Below are 20854 nucleotides of genomic sequence, written 5' to 3'. Positions count from 1 at the left end.
GCTTGTGTGTGTGTGTGTCTGTGTGTGTGTGTGTGTGTGTGTGTGTGAGTGTGCACGTGTGCGTACATACATGCACATGAGCATGTGTGCAGGAATATGCAGGAAATAACCAGAGGCTTCCTGCCACTGATGGTTAATAAAGGCACACTGAGCGTAACAGGGCTCTCTGAGGAGAGCAGGAAGACAGGAAGAGAGGAGAGGAGGAGCGGGAAAGAGAAGTGGAAATCCCAGGACAATTAACGGCAGTGATGAAAAGAGAGAGAGAGAGAGAGAGCGAGTGGCAGTGTGATGCGTCTGTCTTTAATTTAAAAAAGAAAGGGGGAGAGGAAATATTTCAATCTGAATGAGGAGGAAGAAAAAAGACATGATGAGGGAAAGCAAGGGGAATGCAGGCCTTAGAGGAGGTAAAACATGCGAGCGGCACTTATGAAGAATGAAGAAACAGCCTGACAAGAGAGCACAACACTCCCATGGCAGAGCTACAACTCCACTTCATTAATGCTCCATAAATATTAGACTGCATCAATGGATTTCTATCAGAGATCATTTTTAATGTACAATACCAGAAAGCACTGTTTTTCCCCCTCACACTGCTCGGGATATTTACTCCAGTACAAAAAACCCAAGAGCACTTGGGTGACAGTCTGAGTAGAACAAATATATTTTCTATCACACTACTTGTTTAGTTCACTAGACCACATGGATCTTCACTCACCAGTGTGTTGATTGTCCACTGCATTAATGACAAATTAATGAAATTGCATTGTTGTTTCAGCAATGTGTTACCTTATTTTGTTTATCGTCTCCAAACCCAGAGATTACTCCACAACCAGACATTGAATTACGAAAGGCATTGCCCCAGGGAAAATGAAAGCAACTAATCAGAAAACATAGTTAGACATTCGACTTATGCTCAGGATCTTTCCTGGTGATGTTTCACCCAACTCAGTCTTAGTGAATGCTGGCTATTTCTGGAGGAATTGTGCTTGCCTGCGTCATGAGCAGGAGTAAACGCAGGATTTATACTTAGCTGCAGCTTGGAGACACACTGTTCACTCAACAACGAGGCTTTTAAAACCTGCAACCCCCCTCAGCCCCCATGCATACAGAGAAATAACTCCCATGTGTGGGACATGTGATGACCTGCATTGTGTTCTCTCAGTGGGTTGACCCACAATAGTGAGGACTCAACACACAAAAGCACGCACACACACACCAGCACGCACCCACACACACATACACACCAGACCTGTACTGACTGCTTTGCTGACAGCAGGTAATTGGTGTGTGTGTGTTTTTAAGTTGTTAACCAAAAGTTATAAACTAAAAATAAATTGACAAACAGTGATAAACAGGCTTGGTAAGAGTCTGTAGGGCACCAGACACTCCACCCATATGCGACTGCAAATGGGGCAAAACAAATCATTCTCATTCATCTATGATATGCCTGGAGGTTGAATGGGATTTTAGCCATGGTAGCAAAATATGGTACTCTTGTGCCACCATGTGGCCATCTGTAGTCTTCCCCTATGCCCTTATGAGAGGAGGATCGGTCATGTACCAGCTATTGTATGTATCCATTACCATTAAAGGGCACGACCATGGCCTCAACTGAAAGACTCATTCATTATAAATGTAATAAAAAAGAATTGAATTTGAAGACTTCACCGTGCTTTCCAAAAATGGGGGGTAACTTGACTCGATAGACACCTTTTCTAAGAATAAGCTTTTTACATTACATTACATTACATTACATTATTGGCATTTGGCAGACGCTCTTATCCAGAGCGACATACCGTTGATTAGACTAAGCAGGAGACGATTCTCCCCTGGAGCAATGCAGGGATAAGGGCTTTGCTCAAGGGCCCAACGGCTGTGCAGATCTTATTGTGCCTACACTGGGATTCGAACCACCACCATTTACCTTAACTGCTACACTACAGGCCACCCTGTAGCCCTGCTTTGGGGTCAAAGGTGCAAAAAGAAATCACAGACACTCCAGTCCACAAATGGCAGTATGTTTTTTTTTTTTTTTTTCCTTTTCACCAAGCACAAGCATAGTTCAGTAAAAAGAGACAAAATTTATATTGTGTCAAATAACAAAACACAAGTTAACAGTCACAGGAGTAGCAAATAGAATCAATGACCTAAACCTTTGTTATGTTATTAATGTTAAATCTCAAATAAATAATAATGTATAATACAAGTACTTCACAAGTAATAATTAATTTCACACTCTATGAACAAAGAATAAAGAGACTTGGCAACTTGATTTCTGAATTAAAGGTAAGAGTGTAGATGGTGCATTTGATTAAAGATCAAAATTTAGAGAAAGTAGTTGCCTTTTGCCCAATGTATGCTGGGATAGGCTCCAGCCCCCCTGCGACCCTGTTCAGGATAAGTGGGTTAAGATAATGGATGGATGGATGGATGGATAGTTGACAAAGGTATTTCTATGTTGGTCCAGTCAATCCGCTGCTCTAAGAACTCTTGCACTGAATCCGCTGAGTGTACAGATCTTTTCAGTGTACTAAATAGAACAGAACGGAAACAGGCTTTAAAACACCCTGTGCACTAGATATGCAGATTCATGCAGTCTATCGAACCATCCACAATATGATTTGTAATGAATACCATTTCCTGTTGTATATAAGAACTGTTCTTTAAACTTGTTATTTTAAAGTGGCATGCCAGTAAGTATTGTTCTTCAAATAAGTGGTACTGTTCTTTAAAGTCATATAAATGTTTAAATAAATGGGTATACCAGAGTACTGTTCATTAGAAAAGTAGTGCAGTTATGTACAGATCCTTCTAAGCTCTACACATCTCTAAGTTATGAACATAGAATCTGTTCCTTAACACGTTTGTTCATAAAAAGACCCAAGATAATCAGCTGCTGAGGCGAGGAATGTCTGAAGTCAGCCTCCCAGTCCCTTCCCCAGGTCGCAGGCAGATCGCACACACCCAGCGCCCAGAAGAGTCACTATTGAGCAATGAGGTGGGGAATACTCTACCGAATTAAGCCCTCCCTCCCTGGACGATGCTACGGCCGATTATGCGTCAGACCGCGCGACTCCCAGACTGGCACAGACTACATTCCATCAAAGCACATCACAACACTACGAGAGAGCGGTTTTAACTGTCAACTAAGAACATCAGGATCATTTACAGCCCTTAATTCTATCCCAGGCAACTGCACTAGCTTACAGGTTTTTCCAAAGCCTTTAAGGAACACATGGAACATAGAGAAAGAAGACAACATAACAGAATGGATATAAATAAGGAAAGATTACAGCCCCTACCCCCCCTTCGCTCAAAAGAATTGAGATCTGCAGCTCTGCCCCTATTTACTGGAGCTCCATTCTGCAGATTTTGGTCTCTTGGTTGAGGAAAGTTTACATTCACTAGATTACTAGATCAAGAGACCACTGCTGAGGCTGATGGCTTGTAGGACTCTTGAGGAGCAGGGAAAGGGAGGTTTGGTGCCGGGCTGAGCCCCAGGAGGACGGCAGCTGAAGGGCATGCTGGGATCAGAGACCTGCCAGGGCTCACAGAGGGGAGAGAGCTGCAGACCACGTCCATGCTGAATACGTGACTCCGTGCGTCTGCACTGGCAGGCTGGTGCATCTATCTCTGCCCGTAGTGCCCGTTGATGACGTTGCCTCCCGGAGCGATACTCATGGAGTCCAGGAGAGGGCGCAGTGCTTGACCAAAGGGCCTGAGGGTGTAGAGAACAGGGGAGAGTGGCAAGAGCTTAGGACAGTGAAACCGGGTGGGCAAAAATACCCATGATATAATGATTCAGCATTCCTCTTACTGGGTTAATAATACTGATGCTATTCAACAAGCTTTCAGTGTCGCACTGTGGGACAACTCCACTGCTCCTACTGTGGTTGGTAATATCTGAACAGTGGACTGAGTGCGGACTCAGGAGGAGAGCGGACTCACGTGGAGAGCACCTCGGCAGGCAGGTCTGTGATGTAGGAGGGGATTTTCCCTCCCGTCAGAAACTGGGCCACCTCGTTACTGAAGGTGTTGCAGTTGTGCTCAAACAGTCTATAATTGTCCGCTCTTCAGAAGGAGACAACAACAAAAAGAAAGAAAAGGAATGAATGGAGGAGCCAACTATTTACAGAGACTTTGATGTGAATATAACATCAACAACTTCCTTAATGCTGTCTGCTTAATGATGTCTGACTGGAATCCTTGAACAGGAAGTCAATCCACTGCTTGACTGCTCTCCAGGAAGTGCACTTATTTAGCCTATTGTAGCTAGAGATTATACCACTAGAAGACAACAACACAACACACAAATGCACAAACTGAAACACCACAGACATGACTGACACTTAAGCTCACCTGTATGTGGACTCCCCAAGTGAGGAAAGGTACTCCATGAAAATGTCCTCTGTCACCTCTGTGTTTCCTAGCTCCACAATGTTGTTGGGGACACCCAGCACCGTCCCGCCCTGGAACACAAAGCCCAAACACAAGTCTAAAAGCTTGTTTTTCCCTCACATAATACATATGTTCACGGTATATTTTTCTAATTAAATTAATGAAAATTAAGTAGCCAAGTGGAAGCTGCAAAGTGATCACTGCTGCACAAAGGGAAGCCAAACATCAAGTCATGAAGCATGTTTTAAGTATAAAGGTGAACAGGGCAATAAAGGTTGTTACAGGTTAGTTGTTTCACTGAAGCATGACACTGTGTCTTAGCAGGTTTTGAACAGCGGCCTCTTACCGGCGGGCAGCTAGTTATTCCTTCTCCCCCATAGAAAAACTCATCTCCAAAGATGACAATGGAGGTGTGCCTACAAGAAGCAGAACATAATTTAAATCATAGCCTTAATGAACCCATATTCTGAAACACAGAATTTTTATTTCCTTGGTTAACGGCACCATGTAATATCAGCAGTTAAGCTGTTAATGCGCTTTTCAGTATGAACCTAGAAAGTAGCTACATCTGTTGACCTACCATATTCCATCCAGTTGTTTCCCTGTAAAAAAAAAAAAAAAACATTTGGAATATCAGATCACGTTTGGTGAAGCAGGCTAAATCGTGTAACGTTGCTGCTTCCCCTTTCAAAGAAATATCAAGGCGAAGGCTGGGTGATTTACTGAGTGTCACTTGCGAACACAGTCTGAGTGAAACTGCATAATGTAGCTTGTCACCTAGCATCAACAATGTTATTAGTGTATGTATGTGTTCACCGCACACCTACAATTACTGTTAAAAGAACACATTTATATTATTTTAGACAGCATGCTATCTAAGATGAAGCATAGTTTAATGTGATGACAACTCTTTCAATTTTACTCAGTATGTTCAACATAGCTAGCTAGCTAGCTAGCTAGCTAACTAACTATAACACAGCGAGCAAACCTAGCATTGTAAATACGTTAATGTTATTTTGAAATGTATTAGCTAGCTATAGCTAGTCTAGTCTAGTCTGCTGCGATCAAGTTAAGTTACATCGCACATAACTGGACTAACTAACGAGCTACATTATAGCTAGCTATAGATACAAATCCGCTTATTTAGAGCTGTGGTACCTTTGTATGCCCAGAGGCCTACAGTCGTCGCTGCATCCTCGTTCTTTCCCAACTTTTAAACCGTCGGGCGTTTTATCATCTAGCCGTTACTTACCTAACATGATGGGACTGAGTTGACGAGCCATTCCTCTGGACATGTCATAAATGTACAGTTTGACAGTATTCGTTGTGTTGTGTTGGTCCATGGTCGTAGAGATCGACAGCTATAGTTGGCTAGCTACCTTTCTACTTGTGCTTTGTTTTTGCTTTTATTTAAAAGTATATATTTGGTAACCTTCACTATCTTCGCAGACCTGTTAACTACCAATAGCCACAGTGGCTAGCTAACCTACTGATGTTTTGACGAATGAATAAGAAAATACCTTGCTCGCTGAATTTATCAGTAAAGCTAGCTAGCTACCGTACTGTAAACAGTGCAGGTGGGTTACAACTGGCTAGCCAGCTAGCTACTCAGCTACACCAGCAACTGTAATTCCTGGCTAACAACTTCGCTAGTCTAACTATGTTGCTGTGTCATCGATGTAAATCCAGCAAGCTACCTAACGCACTGTACAATCCAGGAAGTAAAAACATGTTATGAATACATTTGATAGCCAGGTAAAACCACAGAACCGTGGCTGAAACCCAGGTTAAAGTTACCCAATCTGTGTGATATTTCTTAAATAATATGTCTTAAAACATTTTTGTTTTCTATAACGACAGATTACCCATTAAAAATAAAACTAACATTTGATTAGACTAGCTAATTTTATAATTGCAGCTGTCCAGCAAAATCTATGCTATCTATGCTGTACACTAACGTTACGTTAGGTGCGTTGGATGAGTTAACATAAATTCAAGGTGATTAAGTTGATAATTTGGAGAATAGAGTATACCAGTGTATGCTTTTGTGGTTTTGATCAATGATAATAATATTGTGGGGATATTTTCATTTTTCATCAAAGTTGGTAAGGTAATTTCAAACTCCCAAAGCAATATCATGTCATTTGTCCAAATAACTAAAACCGTGATTTCACAGAATATCGAGTGGCCTCAAAAAACTAAGGAAACACATGGGCACTCAGTCAATTCCACTGACATGACATTGTCATTTTAATCAGTTTGTCTGAGAAAATGTGGCAGCCCTCGTCATCAGATGTGTAGTACTGTATCTATGGGAGAAATGACAGTAAGGGATCATTTATCTTTAGTTGTATAATGCAGGTTAATGGGGTTTGGATCCAGGCATCCAGCAAGTAGGGAACGTGTGCGTGTGTAAGGGGGAAAATGGAAGACATACATAAGGAACATATAGTAACTTACAAAAGACATTTTACAACATGTAATTAAACAAAGTGCAATTAAGAATAAAGGGAAAATAAGTGGATTTATGATATGAGCATCAGCGTGTTACAGAAACCTGAATCAAGACCTTCTGCAACTAAGTGGGCGGGGCTCGGCAATATATAATTTGGGCAGCCAATCCGTGCACATACGTTCTATGAACCAATCAGGGAAGCTTAGGATGGTGCGCGCAAGAGGAGCGCTCCTTCTGCGCGCGCGGGACTTGCCTATGCATGTTCTACAGCCAAGGGACAAGGGAGCTTGAGTGCAGGGTTTTGCTCTTTGAACGAGTTAGGTAAGCACAAGAGCATTTATTGTAACACTGCTGTATCTGAGGTATATTTCATTTGTAATTTCTATTCCATAAAGTTTCAAAACATACTCAGGGAGAATTTGAACGATGTTGGTAATGGGTGGCTAGTTAGCTAGCTAACTTTTAGACACAGGATTGCAGCTAGCCACTCCAGACTTTTGTTTGCTGATTGGCCCACCTACAGATGTTTCATTATGTCATTGGTTAGCATGATCTGTCAATTATATCGTACTATGTTTATGCACCCTCCTACTGTTATTGGTTTGTCTTCATTAAACTATTCTGGCCATATCAAGCTTTTATTATTATAAAACTGATACGGAAGTATCAAGCTGAAGAACGTGCACTTTTGAAGCTAGCCAGCTTTTTTTGCATTACGCTTGAAAATGAAAAGGCCTACGCTTTCATAGACCTGATCCACCTACGCTTTTTAATTAGCATTTAAGCACAGAAACATTACACTGCATTATTTGCAGCGTAGCTAGCAGCCCAAATGTAAGCAATCGACCATTATGTCCTCTCAGATCGCAATACTGTATACTTAGCTGTACGGTTGATGGTTCTCATTTGCCCATTCATACACACACACACACCAACGGCGATTGGCTGCCAAGCAAGGTACCAACCAGCTCGCCAGGAGCATGTAAGAATTAAAGGGAACAGCCATTATACATTACATGGGTAATGGGGGGGGGGGAACGTTTACCGTGTACAAAAAAGGACAAACGTTGACCATTACTGTGGAAATGCGCAAACACAATTAATCAATTAATCTAGGAGGCTCCTAGTAAAATATAGGAATAAATATGTGGGTATTTGTCATGATTTCTTTTAAGGTCAGACTGGCCAAGGTAGCTGTCCATAATGGCAGAATGGAACAAATACTATCGGACTGAAGATGACGAGGAGGCAGAGGAGGACGGAGAAGAAGCTAAAGGTAAATAGTCACCCAAATAGTGTAAAATCCAGCAATGAAAATTGAGCTGATAGGTATGAACTAATCAACCAACTAGTGCTAGTATCTGAGCTAGTAGTTGGCCAATAGACTGTAATACACCGTAAGTAGCCAAGTAGAAGCTGCAAAGTGATCAGTGCTGCACAAAGGGAAGCCAAACAGTCATGAAGCATGTTTTAAGTTCAAAGGTGAACAGGACAATAAAGGTTGTTACAGGTTAGGTTGTTTCACTGAAGCAAGAGGCTGTGGCTTAGCAAGTTTTGGACAGCGGTCTCTTACCCTGGTGTAATATACAGCGATGCAATTACCAGCTACGAGCTGATTGAGAACATAACTCCAGCTGGTCTGAACTGGTCAACCAGCTAAACTATATCGAGCTGGGAGCTGGTCTGAACTAGCCAGATCTGTTTTTTGTTTTTCAGCAGGGATGCATAACAGAAAAACGATGTTCATCAGGGTATAGCTTCTGGTATCAGCTTAGGTATACATGTATCCTAACTTGAGAAATGATAACATCAATTGGTCAACAATAGCCCACATAATCCACATCTGTTTGGTGCACGCTGAAATGCATATGTTGGCAGGAAAATTTAATTTCCATGTTTGTAGTGCAAGACACAACTAGTACAACTATGATTGACGAGACTTACCAAATTCAAAGACATAATTTAAATTGTATTCAGTTAGGGTGTTTTTCAGTTTCTTTATTAAGCCCAGGAAAAAAGGTCAGTATTCAAATATTATACATGTTAAATGTGCTCACTCAAATATTATTTTGGATTACTACTATTCCTTCCACTTTCGAGACAGTATAGTCAAGATTACCCCTCCCGATTGCATATTTATGTTCTCAGTTGCTAAACCTTTTTTTGGTCCAACATAAAAACAGTTACATGGACAAGATAAACAAAAAGTGTTAGTGCAGCCTTTGATATTGTCATCTTTTCTCAGTTAAGTAATAACTGGCAAATGCTTCATCTTTCAAGTGATCACGTGTTAAATAAGTCTCCCAAATATGTTACTGCTAATCAATCGACATTTGTACATAACCCTAGTTCTCCCCTGTTGTAAGATACTAACCAAGGAAAATATCTTGAGGAATATTTTGGAATGTGTTTTCCAAATGTATTGCTTCCCACATTCTGTGAGGTAATATGGCGCATGCACAGTATGCTACAGGGCCATGCATTTTTGTTGTTCTGGTGTCATTTCAGCGGACTACAAGTACAGTGGGCGTGATAGCCTGGTTTTCCTGGTCGATGCCTCCAAAGAGATGTTCATAAAGGGGGAGGATGGCGAGCCCACTAATTTCGATATGACCATGGAGGTGGGACTCAAATCTCTCACATTGTTCCCACCTCTCTCGCCTTTTCCCTTCCTCTGAATGTACGCTCCTTTATCAGTGCAAAATCATTCATTATGAGCCATGTTGTAATGTTAGTCTCAGAATAAGTCTTCATCAGAGCTTGTGGTAAGATGTGGTCCGGCTGGTTTTTTTCCCCTGTCGTGCAGTGCGTGCGCAGTGTGTACACCAGTAAGATCATCAGCAGTGACCGGGACCTGGTGGCGCTGGTCTTCTATGGGACAGAGCACAGCAAGAACCCCAAGGACTCCTTCAAACACGTCTACGTCTTCCATGACCTGGACTCCCCCGGTCAGCAGCCTGCTTGAATCTCTTATGTTTAACACCATGCATGCGCCTCTCACATGTAACAGTATCAGTCTGGTTTCCAGGGTTTTCCTTCTTTCATTAATATAAACTGGTGCCTCTTCCCTGCCTCCCTCTCCTCTCCTCTCCTCTCCTCTCCTCTCCTCTCCTCTCCTCTCCTCTCCTCTCCTCTCCTCTCCTCTCCTCTCCTCTCCTCTCCTCTCCTCTCCTCTCCTCTCCTCAGGGGCCAAGCGGGTACAGGAGGTGGATGGCCTCCGGGGGGAGAAGGGGGCGAAGCAGGCGGCCGAAACGCTGGGCAGCGGGGACACGTCTCTGGGACAGGCCCTGTGGTGCTGCTCCAACCTCTACAGCGACATCAAACTGCGGCTGTCCCACAAGCGCCTCATGATCTTCACCTGCCGCGACTCCCCACACGGGGGCGAAGCCGACCTCGACAAGCTGGCGCGCACCAAGGCTGCCGACCTGAGAGAGACCGGTGGGTTTGGCTGGCAACGTCAGAGGGTCATAGAGGGTCATAGAGGGTCATAGAGGGTCATAGAGGGTCATAGGCTATGCCCTTTACCTTAGCCCAAAATGCCTCTGTGGATGCCCGTCTGAGGATATGAGCATGTACCAGGGATCCTCTGATCTGGCCCTGGCTTGGTTTCCTCCCTCTTTCAGTCCCAAACCCAGTATGAAGTGGCTCCGTCCAAATCCCAAGGGGTTTTGGCCTTGCTTGAGAAAATTTGTTAATTTGCTCAAAATAGTAAGGCAGTCATTTTGATTGGTTGAAAAGGTATGAGGTCGAGAGAGTTAACTGGATTTACTGAACTGAAGTTAGTGCTGCTGATAAGGGGATGTACGCTATTACTTGGAAAAAACCTTTCCTGCTTCGATACCTCTACAGGAAGTACCCATGAGGGGAAATAATTGCAGTGGGCTGTTGTGTTGGTGAAAACACAGCGCTCATTCCAATCACTTATTTTCTCCTCCTCTCCTCTCCTTTAAATGTTCCTTTTAGGAACTAGAAGTAGAAGTTAAGAACTCCCAAACTTTCCATTCTTGTGAGGGAACAAGTCTGTAACTGATGTAGCATCGAACTGACATTTGCAGGGGCAAGGACATTCCATTTGCCTAATTCACGTTTTTCTTGATTTTATTTCCCTGTCTTTACCTCTTTTTCTTTCATCTTTTCCTAGCCTCTCCCGATGGGTGGAGGTAGGGTCAAGAAAAGGAAAGGAAGAGGAGAAAAATTAGGGATTAAAATGAGCCCACAGTTCTCTGTAAACTGCAAGTCATGGATCACACACTTAGCCAATCACAGGAGAGTAGAGTATCATAAATTACATTTGATTGGTTACATTTCTTGGAGGAGGTGGCATGGAGCTCCCCACATGCAATACGAAGTTTAAAAATGCCTACAGATTTTCCACAGAAGTGTGAACCTATCAAAATAGATGAGATGTAGTGGAAGAGGGCAGGTAGTGTTGTTACTTCAGCTCAATGTTTGCAACTGATGGGCCTAATTTCTCTCTCTCTCTCTGTCAGGTGTGGTCATAGACCTGATCCACCTGAAGAAGGCGGAGGGGTTTGATGTCTCCCTCTTTTTCTGTGACATCATGAGCCCCCCTGAGGACGACAACGAGTTGGGGCTGCAGGTGGAGCCTTGTGGGAAACTGGAGGACCTGCAGAAGAGAGTCAGGGCCAAAGACCTGAAGAAGAGAGCGCAGAGCAGGTGGAGTGATATTCAGTCTGTCTGTGGCAAGAGGTTGTGCTTTAGGTAGACTGAATGTCTGTCTGTTCATTCACTGAGCTTTTATCACTGCACCTGATGTACTGAATGGGATAACTCATGAAGAAGGGTGTCAATGGGTGTCTCGGTGGCGCAGCCTGCAGAGCACTGACCGCATGCTCATTGTGAGCCGCGACGTCAACGGTTCGAATCCGACCGTCTGACAATTTGTCGCATGTCTTTCCCTCTCTCTCGCCCCCATTCTTCCTGTCTCTATATACTGTCCAACAAAGCTGAAAAAGGCCTAAAAAATATCTTTAAAAAATAAAAAATAAAAAAAGGGTGTCAATAGTAAACTGAGCCTCTGAATAAAAGATAAAATTCCTAGTCAGTAGTAGTTTGTAGTCCCTCACTCACTCGGTCTCTCTCAGGCTGAACCTGACGCTGGGAGCATCGAAGGTGGCGGTGGGTGTTTACATCCTTGCCAGGACAGCCACCAAGCCCCCAGCAGTGCGGCTGCACAGGGACACCAATGAGCCTGTCCGCACCAAGACCCGGCTCTACGACAACAACACGGGCAACCTGCTGCTGCCCAGCGACACCAAGAGATCACAGGTACATACAGACAGTATACCTATTATAGATACAGTACTATCACTATTTTCCCTTTGTGTACACCCTTTCTTCCACCTGTACACATGGAAATCCTCCACTCTGCGCTGCGTGTGTCCGTCCGCACGCAGGTGTACGGGAAGAGGCAGATTGTGTTGGAGAAGGAGGAGGTGGACGAGCTGAAGAAGTTTGACGATCCGGGTTTGGTCCTGATCGGGTTCAAGCCCATGGAGCGGCTCAAACTGCACCACCACATCCGGTCCGCCCTCTTCATCTACCCCGAGGAGGAGCAGATCACGGGTGTGTCCCAAACCCAAACTCCCCGTCTCTCCCTCACCTCTGTCTCTCCCAGGCAGATCCTCTGTGAGAGCTAGCATAGTGCTAACTCCTCCTCTCTTCCGCCATCTCAGGAAATCTTATGTCACCCATTTTTCTTGCGCTCCACTGTGATGGTTAGCGTGGCAATTAACTCCCAATTTCTCTCCCTCACTGTTTTGTCTGACAACTCCTGTGTGGGAGTTGGCATAGTGCTAGCTCCCCTGTCTATCCCTCCCCGTGTCTCTCAGGTAGCTCCTGTGTGAGAGTTAGCGTAGTGCTCACTGCCTGTGTCTCTCAGGTAGCTCCTGTCTAAGAGTTAGCATAGTGCTAACACCTCCTCTCTTCCCCCATCTCAGGAAATCTTATGTTACCCATCTTTCTTGCGCTCCAATGTGATGGTTAGCGTGGCGCTAACTCCCCATTTCTCTCCCTCACTGTTTTCTCTGACTCCTGTGTGGGAGTTAGCATAGTGCTAACTAAAGTGCATGGGGCTAACTCCCCTGTCTATCCCTCCCCCTCTCTCTCTCAGGTAGCTCCTGTGTGAGAGTTAGCGTAGTGCTCACTGCCCGTGTCTCTCAGGTAGCTCCTGTTTAAGAGTTAGCATAGTGCTAACCCCTCTATCCCCCGCCCCCCGTCTCTCTTCGGTAGTGCCTGTGTTAGACTTACCATAGCGCTAACTCCTATCCCCCCACCCTGTCTCTCTCAGGTAGCTCCTGTGTGAGAGTAAGCATAGTGCTAACCCTTCTATCCCCCCGCCCCCCGTCTCTCTTCGGTAGTGCCTGTGTTAGAGTTACCATAGCGCTAACTCCTATCCCCCCCCCCCCCCCCCCGTCTCTCAGGTAGCTCCTGTGTGATCGCGGCTTTGCTGCGCAGATGCAGTGAGAGGGGCGTCTTCGCGGTCTGCAAGTACACCGCCCGCCGGAACACACCACCCCGCTTTGTCGCCCTGGTGCCCCAGAAAGAGGAGCTGGACTCTAACCAAATACAGATAATGCCGCCAGGTATTCCGCACTGGGCCATCACAGCCCCGGGCAAAGTACACACGAGTGATCATGTGTACAGAAAAGCACTTTCACTTTGCTATTGGCCGTTACACTTCATGCATTACATCACAGCTGGACTACTATTCTAGTGCTGCTAATATTATTTACCTGTGTAACGGAATGGTAAATGTTAAGTACAATGCTCTCCGCACGTTAATCTCGGCATGAAACGCAGTAGGGCACAAACTGTACGAACCTACTGGATACACGTGCCTTTTGTCTCAGGGTTCCACGCGATCTTCCTGCCTTTCGCGGATGACATCCGTACCCTGGACACACCGCAGTTCCCCACTGCCTCCCGCAGTCAGGTGGACAAGATGAAGGAGATCGTCCATAAGCTTCGGTTCAAATACAGGTACCTAACGCATCACCATGGAAACTGTAAACCTGACGCAGTCCTGGTCAGCATTGTCAGTTTCAAGTTTTTTTTTTTTTTCTCTTTTGAACATAAGTATACAGTATCGCAGCAGATATGGGAACAGACTGACAGCCATAACAAAATTGTGGCCAAATATTAACAACCGTCATTTGCGTTCCACTTCAAAATATGTTTTCAGTACCATATTCCTGTCCATGCAGATGTCTTTTGTCGTCCTTCCACATGTAGCTTCACGTGGCTCAGTACAGGTCAGTTTAAATGGTCCAAGGATGTTTTATATACCGAGTTGGAGCCAGCTGTAGGCAGAAGTGATGTCAGTTACAGTGCACACAATAGTGAGCTACACCTGTTGTGTATTTCTGTTGTGTGCTGGGCAAGAGGCTGTTTAAGCTTAGGTTTGTGTCAACAATTACTGTATGCACTGTACTTACTAAGACCCCTCTAATGCAGTGTGTGTGCGTGTGCGTGTGTGCACGTTTCAGGAGTGAAGCGTTTGAGAACCCGGCCCTGCAGCAGCACTACAGGAACCTGGAAGCCCTGGCCCTAGACCTGCTGGAGCCTGAACCCATCGAGGATTTTACCAGTGGGTTTTAGCAGTCTGTAGCTCTCACACGAACAATGCCAGAGCTGTGGCAAGAGCTTCTTTTTTTCACACTTAGTTGTCTGTGTTGAGTTCAGAGGCATGAAGGAGCATGTGATGTGTGTCAGAGGATGATGTCACCCCTCTCGCTAAAAAAAACAACAAAAAAAACAGTGATTCTTTTGTTTAGTTGGGAATCCTTGGCTTTAGGCTTTCAGTGTACATTTCTGAAATTAATTTGTGCTGAAATACTGAATAGATTTTCTTTTTCTCCCTATAATAATAATCTGAAATTTGGTTTAATATTAAGTTTCACACAACTGCAATCGATTGAGTATTTCCACATTGTGCTGACTTTGAGGTGGCCTCCTACTCTGCCATGCGTCAGTAAACCACCACCAACTGTTCAACAAAGCTTTTTATGCCATTGTCTGTTGAAAGCATTCCCGATTTACACCGTTACCGATTCCTGCCTCGTTCCTCAGAGCCCAAAACTGGGGAAATGGAGAAGCGACTGGGCCCTCTGCTGCAGGAGTTCAAGGACCTGGTCTATCCTGCTGACTACAACCCAGAGGGGAAGACCGCAGTCAAACGCAAGCCTGGTGAGAGTGCCACACAGCAGGGCCGGGGAGGGTGAATTCAGCCTGTGGAGACGAGGGGAGGGACTGCAATCTAGTCTGTGGTGGCAGAGGTTGCCTTAGCAACCACAGAACCAGGGCAGCACTTGTACAACTGATGCCACAGTAATACTTGTGCCCTGATGCTGTAGAACCACAGTAATGCCTGTGCCCTGATGCTGTAGAACCACAGTAATGCCTGTGCCCTGATGCTGTAGAACCACAGTAATACCTGTGCCCTGATGCTGTAGAACCACAGTAATGCCTGTGCCCTGATGCTGTAGAACCACAGTAATACCTGTGCCCTGATGCTGTAGAACCACAGTAATGCCTGTGCCCTGATGCTGTAGAACCACAGTAATGCCTGTGCCCTGATGCTGTAGAACCACAGTAATACCTGTGCCCTGATGCTGTAGAACCACAGTAATGCCTGTGCCCTGATGCTGTAGAACCACAGTAATACCTGTGCCCTGATGCTGTGTTTCTTGGTGCTCAGCGGATGGTGGAGGCGCAGCGGAGAAGAAACCGAAGGTGGAGCTGCCAGAGGCAGAGCTTCGGGCCCATGTGCAGAAGGGCACCCTGGCAAAGCTAACGGTGCCGGTGTTGAAGGACGCCTGTAAGCAGTTTGGCGTGCCTACCACAGGCACCAAGAAGCAGGAGCTGATCGACGCCCTGACAAAACAGTTTTCTCACTGAGCAGGAGGGAGGGGAAGAATAGGTCTTTGTTTTAAGGGATGAGAAGGCAGTTGGTATTTGTATCTATGTTTTATGGCAGAAGCCACACATCTGTGGTATAGTTTTTCCCCTTGAAACATGTCACAGAATACTTGTGTTGTAATGGGTTTTAAGGATGTGACTTTTGATACATGAATACATATAAATTGAAATAAACATTAATTTGTCGAGTGATTATTTACAGTATATTATATCATTGCATTGCACGAGTATAAATTGAAGCCCTTTACATTTGTTACACAAAATAAATTGCGCCATATTTTCCAGCAGGTCTCGTCCTGCCAGCTTTCTTTTTGTTTAAGGACACGCCTTAAGGCGTTTCTCTTCCTCATTCCACGTGTAGTCAGTTGCTGTTTTAAAGAATACAACACGAAATTGCAATCATTTTCAGTTTGGTTTTAAAATTACCATACATTCCATAAACTTGAGAGAATAAGGAGCGTTCGTGTGCGGAGGAAGAAGCCCCAACTCTGGGACAGGTAGACGCAGGTACTCTCCACATGTCTACAGGTGGCACCAGTGCAACCACATATTAGCAACCATGGAGTGCGACTGCAAACCGGACAGTGCCTGTACTTCGACTTCTCCCTGTGGAGAACTGGATGACGTAGTGGCGGGTGAGGACGCTTATACCTGCAGTTGAGGGGGAAATTTTACAAAGCTTTTTGTGCTTCAGCAGTGCAACCATTACAAATTTGGGGTTTTGAGGGATTTTGAGTAACCATCCGTGAATGTGCAAAACCTACACTTTTGCGCTATGAGTTAACCGTACAGGCTTTCCCGTAAGCCATGTTCTCCGTTACCGCCGCCAGAATCCCACCAGTGAATTCGGAACAAATAAATTGTAAGCTAGTGATGATGTAGGTAGATAAGTGATCATGATAAGCTTGCGTGGGAACGCGTAATTCATCTCGCTGTCTGAAAGGCGCTAAGGGAACACTCTGGCCTATAATCAGTTTGGAGTGGCTATTTTATTTAATGATTATATGTGATGGGGAATGCATAGAGCGGTTTTAATAACCAAGTGGCTCTTCATCAGTCGGATCCGTTATTTTGCAATGTAGGCTATTCAGTTTTGGGACTCTGAGATAAAGTTATCCATACATCTAATGAGTTAATCTACTGCTGCATCATGACAGATGCTCAAGACACTTAAAAATGCTTCAAACCTATAGCCTACTGACACGAATCCATGTTTTGCGTTTGTGTGCGTCTCAGATCTGTGGTTAAACTCCAAAAGTGTGCTGACGGGGACACTTACAGTGGTGGGGTTTGTGGTATACAGATTCTCACAAGGTTAGTAAGCCATGCTCTTAATGTCTGTTTCTCGTGTTTTCATGCTCGATATTTGTATGCATTTGTCATGCTTTCAATACCGTTTTTTTCCTTTTAACAATAAGGTTACGATAGACAATTTACGATGTAATTTTGAGGAAAGACTTATTTAGAAAGTACTGACATTATTACTTTTCTGTTAGTTTTGTTTTCTTGTTATGGACAGCCAAGCAGCATGGTGGTTAAATCTGACATTGTGTCAACTGAATCGCCTGGTTGTATTTTTGTCAGTATAAATGTTATATAATGTAATTGCCTGTCAGTTTAACCTTTTTCAGTTCAGGCTCCAGTAGCCTACCATGATTGATTCTGAATTGAATTTACTCGTTTCTCCTTTCAGCTCTTCCGTTTCTAATAAGGTGGCCAATACGTATATTTTGCTCTCTTACTGGTAGGTATTAACCGCGTAATAGAATCAGGACAGTCACGCTTTTGTTTTACATCAACAAACCATTCATGTTTTAACGACCCCTTGCAATTTTCAAGTTAAAAGCATTGATATTATGCCTATTTTATTCTGTTAAGTCTTTTTTATTTCCTAAAGGAAACGCCATATAGTGCCCTCAATAGGAGATGCATATTTAATATAGCATTTACACAAATCAGTTTAGTGAGGTGCCGATCAGAACTTAAAGTGAATAGAACAATGTATGTAATTTAGTTTGAATGCATAGGCTAGTTAATGGCGAATTCTTCATTATTTTCTTGTTTATGCATGTATAAAATCCTTATATCAAGGCATTGATATTTCAATTGATATATTGATATATATTATCAATATTTCTATTATTTTATATAAGAAATAATGTGTTGCAACTGGTTCGTTTTAAAAGAAAGTTATTCTGGCCCTCGGACTAAAGCGTTCCCTCTGCATCCATCCCATTCCCAGGTTTGTCCTCGCTGTGGGCCTGGGTGTCCCGTTTGCTGAGTACGGTCCGAGGTACGTGCCGAATGAAAGTCCCTACATAGCCTGCATGCTCAACAAAAAAGATTGTGTGGTAGTACTTGGAATTGTGTTGCCATGGTAATCCAATCTATTTCTGAAAAACAGATATTGATGCACAGTGTAATGTATGATTATGTGCCAGGGGGATTAATAGTGAGTGCTACTTAACATTTTTGGCATTATATACGGAATGTATTTGTTAATTGTGGGGGCAATCAGGGCTTACTGTTGTATTGTGTGTATTTAATAGACTGTTTTTTCAGGGTTAAAAACTTTAGTGAAGTGGTTGTCTTCACTCTGGAAGTTCATTGCAGGTGAGTGATGCTGTCAGCATAACAGCTTCTGTGCATGCTACGGAATCTGTACGATATCTTATTAATAAATATTGACCAGTATTATTCTTGTAATTTTGCTCATGTATTTACCAGTGCATTCTTCTTTGAGGGGGAAAGGGGGAAATATTTCAAGTCCTAATTCAGTTTGTGTTGTCACAGCACTGCCTACCAAACTCAGCTGGGTGACACCCATAATCAAAGCTATTGCAGGTTAGTATTCATTATGTTTCTTTTTATCACTCTTCCTTTTTTTGTCAGGCTTTCTGGTGTTTAATTATCGCTCCCTCCCCACCACCCTCTCTCTACCTCTGTAGGCTCATTCACTAACATTAAGAAGTTTCTAGAGACACTAAGAGACCTCGTCCAGCGTCTGAGAGGTGAGACTCCTTCACAACAATTACCACTGCCCCATTCTATGGTAAACAAATATAAGACATGCATATATACATTCATGTAAAATTATTTTTGCCTATCAAAATCCCTTTACACATTATTACATCTGTATATACTATTCATATTCGCTGTTGGTCTTAACATTGTAAGTTGTGAATACTGTGCAATGATACAATGCCTGTGCCCCTATTCAGGACTTGAATCTACAACTGTCTGCTTATGAGTCCCCTTCTTTAAGCAGTCGACCACACCACAAAAGCCACCCAGCTGGCTTTCCCCAAATATTATTGTTATTGTTATTGTTATGCTGATGATTTATAATTTATTTCTATGTTGTGATTACAGGACACTCCAAAGGCAAGAATCCAGAAATTGAGCAGTCAAAAGGTCCCGCATCGGAGAGCAGCCTTGCCACTCTCACCCCCGGTCCCCCTGACACCGGGCTGCGCATCATTCTGGTCGGACCGCGGGGGGGCGGCCGCAGCCAGCTGGGAGACACCCTGCTGGGGTGCAGAGGGTTTCCGCGAGTCTCCAGGACGTGCGTGAGTCAGAGGGCCTTCGTGGAGGGGAGAGAGGTGACCGTCGTGGACACCCCAGATCTGCTGGGGTCGTCCCTGGGGGCAGCAGAACGGGCGCGGGAGGCCCTACGGAGCATCCAGCTGGCCGGGCCGGGGCCACACGCCTTCCTGCTGGTGATGCGGGCCCCCGAGTCCAGCGGCGTGGGGGACATCGACGAAGCAGAAGCCCTGAAGACCCTGCTGGAGCTGGTGGGCGAGGAGGCTCTGAGTCACGTGCTGCCCGTGCTTACGCACGCGGACTCTCTCGGCGGCTCCCCGAAGCTGGCCCAGCTGCTCCAGGGGGCCCGGCAGAGCCTGATGGCCACTCTCTCCACGTGCGGCCAGAGGGCGGAGCTGGTGGCCGACGGGCCGGCCTGCCCCCCGCCTGAGAGGACGGCCCAGGGCACGAGGCTGCTGGAGCGCGTGGAGGAGATGAAGACGCTGGGCGGCCATTACGTCCACGAGCTGCAGAGGAGGGAGGACCGGATTCGGGAGAAGCTACGGGAGGACATGGCCGCTGTTCTAGAGAGGAGGCTGGAGGTGAAGGACAAGGGGGTGTGAGGAGGGTGGCATTGGACGGAGGTGGCATTGGACAGAGGTGGCATTGGACAGGGGTGGCATTGGACAGAGAGTGGGACGGAGTGCTGAATTAAGTCCTTGGGAAGTGACGGTACTAGATTACATTACATTACATTATTGGCACTTGGCAGACGCTCTTATCCAGAGCGACATACAGTTGATTACACTAAGCAGGAGACAATCCTCCCCTGGAGCAACGCAGGGTTAAGGGCCTTGCTAGTACTGGAGGGGAAGAAACTTCATGTATGTACATTTATGGGGTTACAATAAATTTTTTTTTTTTTTTTTTTTTACATTTCCTGCTCCATGCTTGATTAACCACAATCCCATTGGTAAATCTTCTGGACCATAGAAACCTCGGAACTCTAGAGACGTCAATTACATAAGAAAAAAGTGTTCAAGGTAATGAATGAGCACTGAAATTATTTGACAAAGAAGACAATGTGGCCTTCCATGGCATTCTCTGGTATTATTTTTGGGATTGAAGTGGGGTATCTGTCTTTTCCACAGTGTTTGCATTGTCCATTGATTTGATACTATTCCACATTTTCTCAAGTTTTATTAAAATCTCAGGATTTCTATTCATTTATTCAGCATATCAAATATGCCAAGACTTGTTATTTGTCAGAATGACTTATTCCTTTGGCCGTGGTGACCTTTACAAGAAATGTGAAAGGCAGCTTCCGCACACTGACATTTGCAGATTCCATACTACATCCAAGCACAATGTCTCCAGACGAGATCAGTCACACCTGTGCATAATTACACAAAGGAAGTGTATACGTGTTAAACCACGTGCACTTAAACCAAGCTGTATGTCTTAAAATAAATATATCAAGGGAAACAATACATGTACAAAAAGCTAAGTGTCACAGTATTATAGGGCATTACCAGTATG

At 44.5% G+C, this 20854-nt stretch overlaps 3 protein-coding genes across 3 annotated transcripts; 2 read left to right on the top strand and 1 right to left on the bottom strand.

Moving 5' to 3' along the window:
• Positions 1-2002: 2002 nt before the first annotated feature.
• On the bottom strand, positions 2003-6166 carry LOC133121879 (desumoylating isopeptidase 1-like). The gene is made up of 6 exons (XM_061231403.1): positions 5651-6166; positions 4979-5000; positions 4745-4814; positions 4360-4469; positions 3949-4071; positions 2003-3718 (listed from the first exon to the last, which is right to left on the bottom strand). Exons 1-6 carry the CDS (start codon positions 5739-5741, stop codon positions 3628-3630), a joined length of 507 nt encoding a protein of 168 aa, XP_061087387.1. The 5' UTR covers positions 5742-6166; the 3' UTR covers positions 2003-3627.
• Positions 6167-7038: 872 nt separating this feature from the next.
• Positions 7039-15973, top strand: xrcc6 (X-ray repair complementing defective repair in Chinese hamster cells 6). Its single transcript, XM_061231714.1, has 13 exons — positions 7039-7174; positions 8029-8129; positions 9362-9474; positions 9660-9801; positions 10040-10291; positions 11344-11530; positions 11959-12142; positions 12271-12439; positions 13297-13458; positions 13726-13855; positions 14362-14462; positions 14945-15061; positions 15573-15973. Exons 2-13 carry the CDS (start codon positions 8057-8059, stop codon positions 15770-15772), a joined length of 1830 nt encoding a protein of 609 aa, XP_061087698.1. The 5' UTR covers positions 7039-7174; positions 8029-8056; the 3' UTR covers positions 15773-15973.
• A 186-nt stretch (positions 15974-16159) lies between these two features.
• On the top strand, positions 16160-20437 carry LOC133122866 (GTPase IMAP family member 9-like). The gene is made up of 8 exons (XM_061233096.1): positions 16160-16428; positions 17030-17107; positions 17487-17537; positions 18036-18086; positions 18356-18406; positions 18587-18637; positions 18742-18804; positions 19166-20437. Exons 1-8 carry the CDS (start codon positions 16353-16355, stop codon positions 19936-19938), a joined length of 1194 nt encoding a protein of 397 aa, XP_061089080.1. The 5' UTR covers positions 16160-16352; the 3' UTR covers positions 19939-20437.
• Positions 20438-20854: the final 417 nt, after the last annotated feature.

This window comes from Conger conger, chromosome 2, assembly GCF_963514075.1.
Source record: "Conger conger chromosome 2, fConCon1.1, whole genome shotgun sequence".
NCBI classification, from domain to species: Eukaryota; Metazoa; Chordata; class Actinopteri; order Anguilliformes; family Congridae; genus Conger; species Conger conger.
The sequence above is the reverse complement of the archived record's forward strand: the minus strand, read 5'-3'. Positions and strand labels throughout refer to the sequence as shown.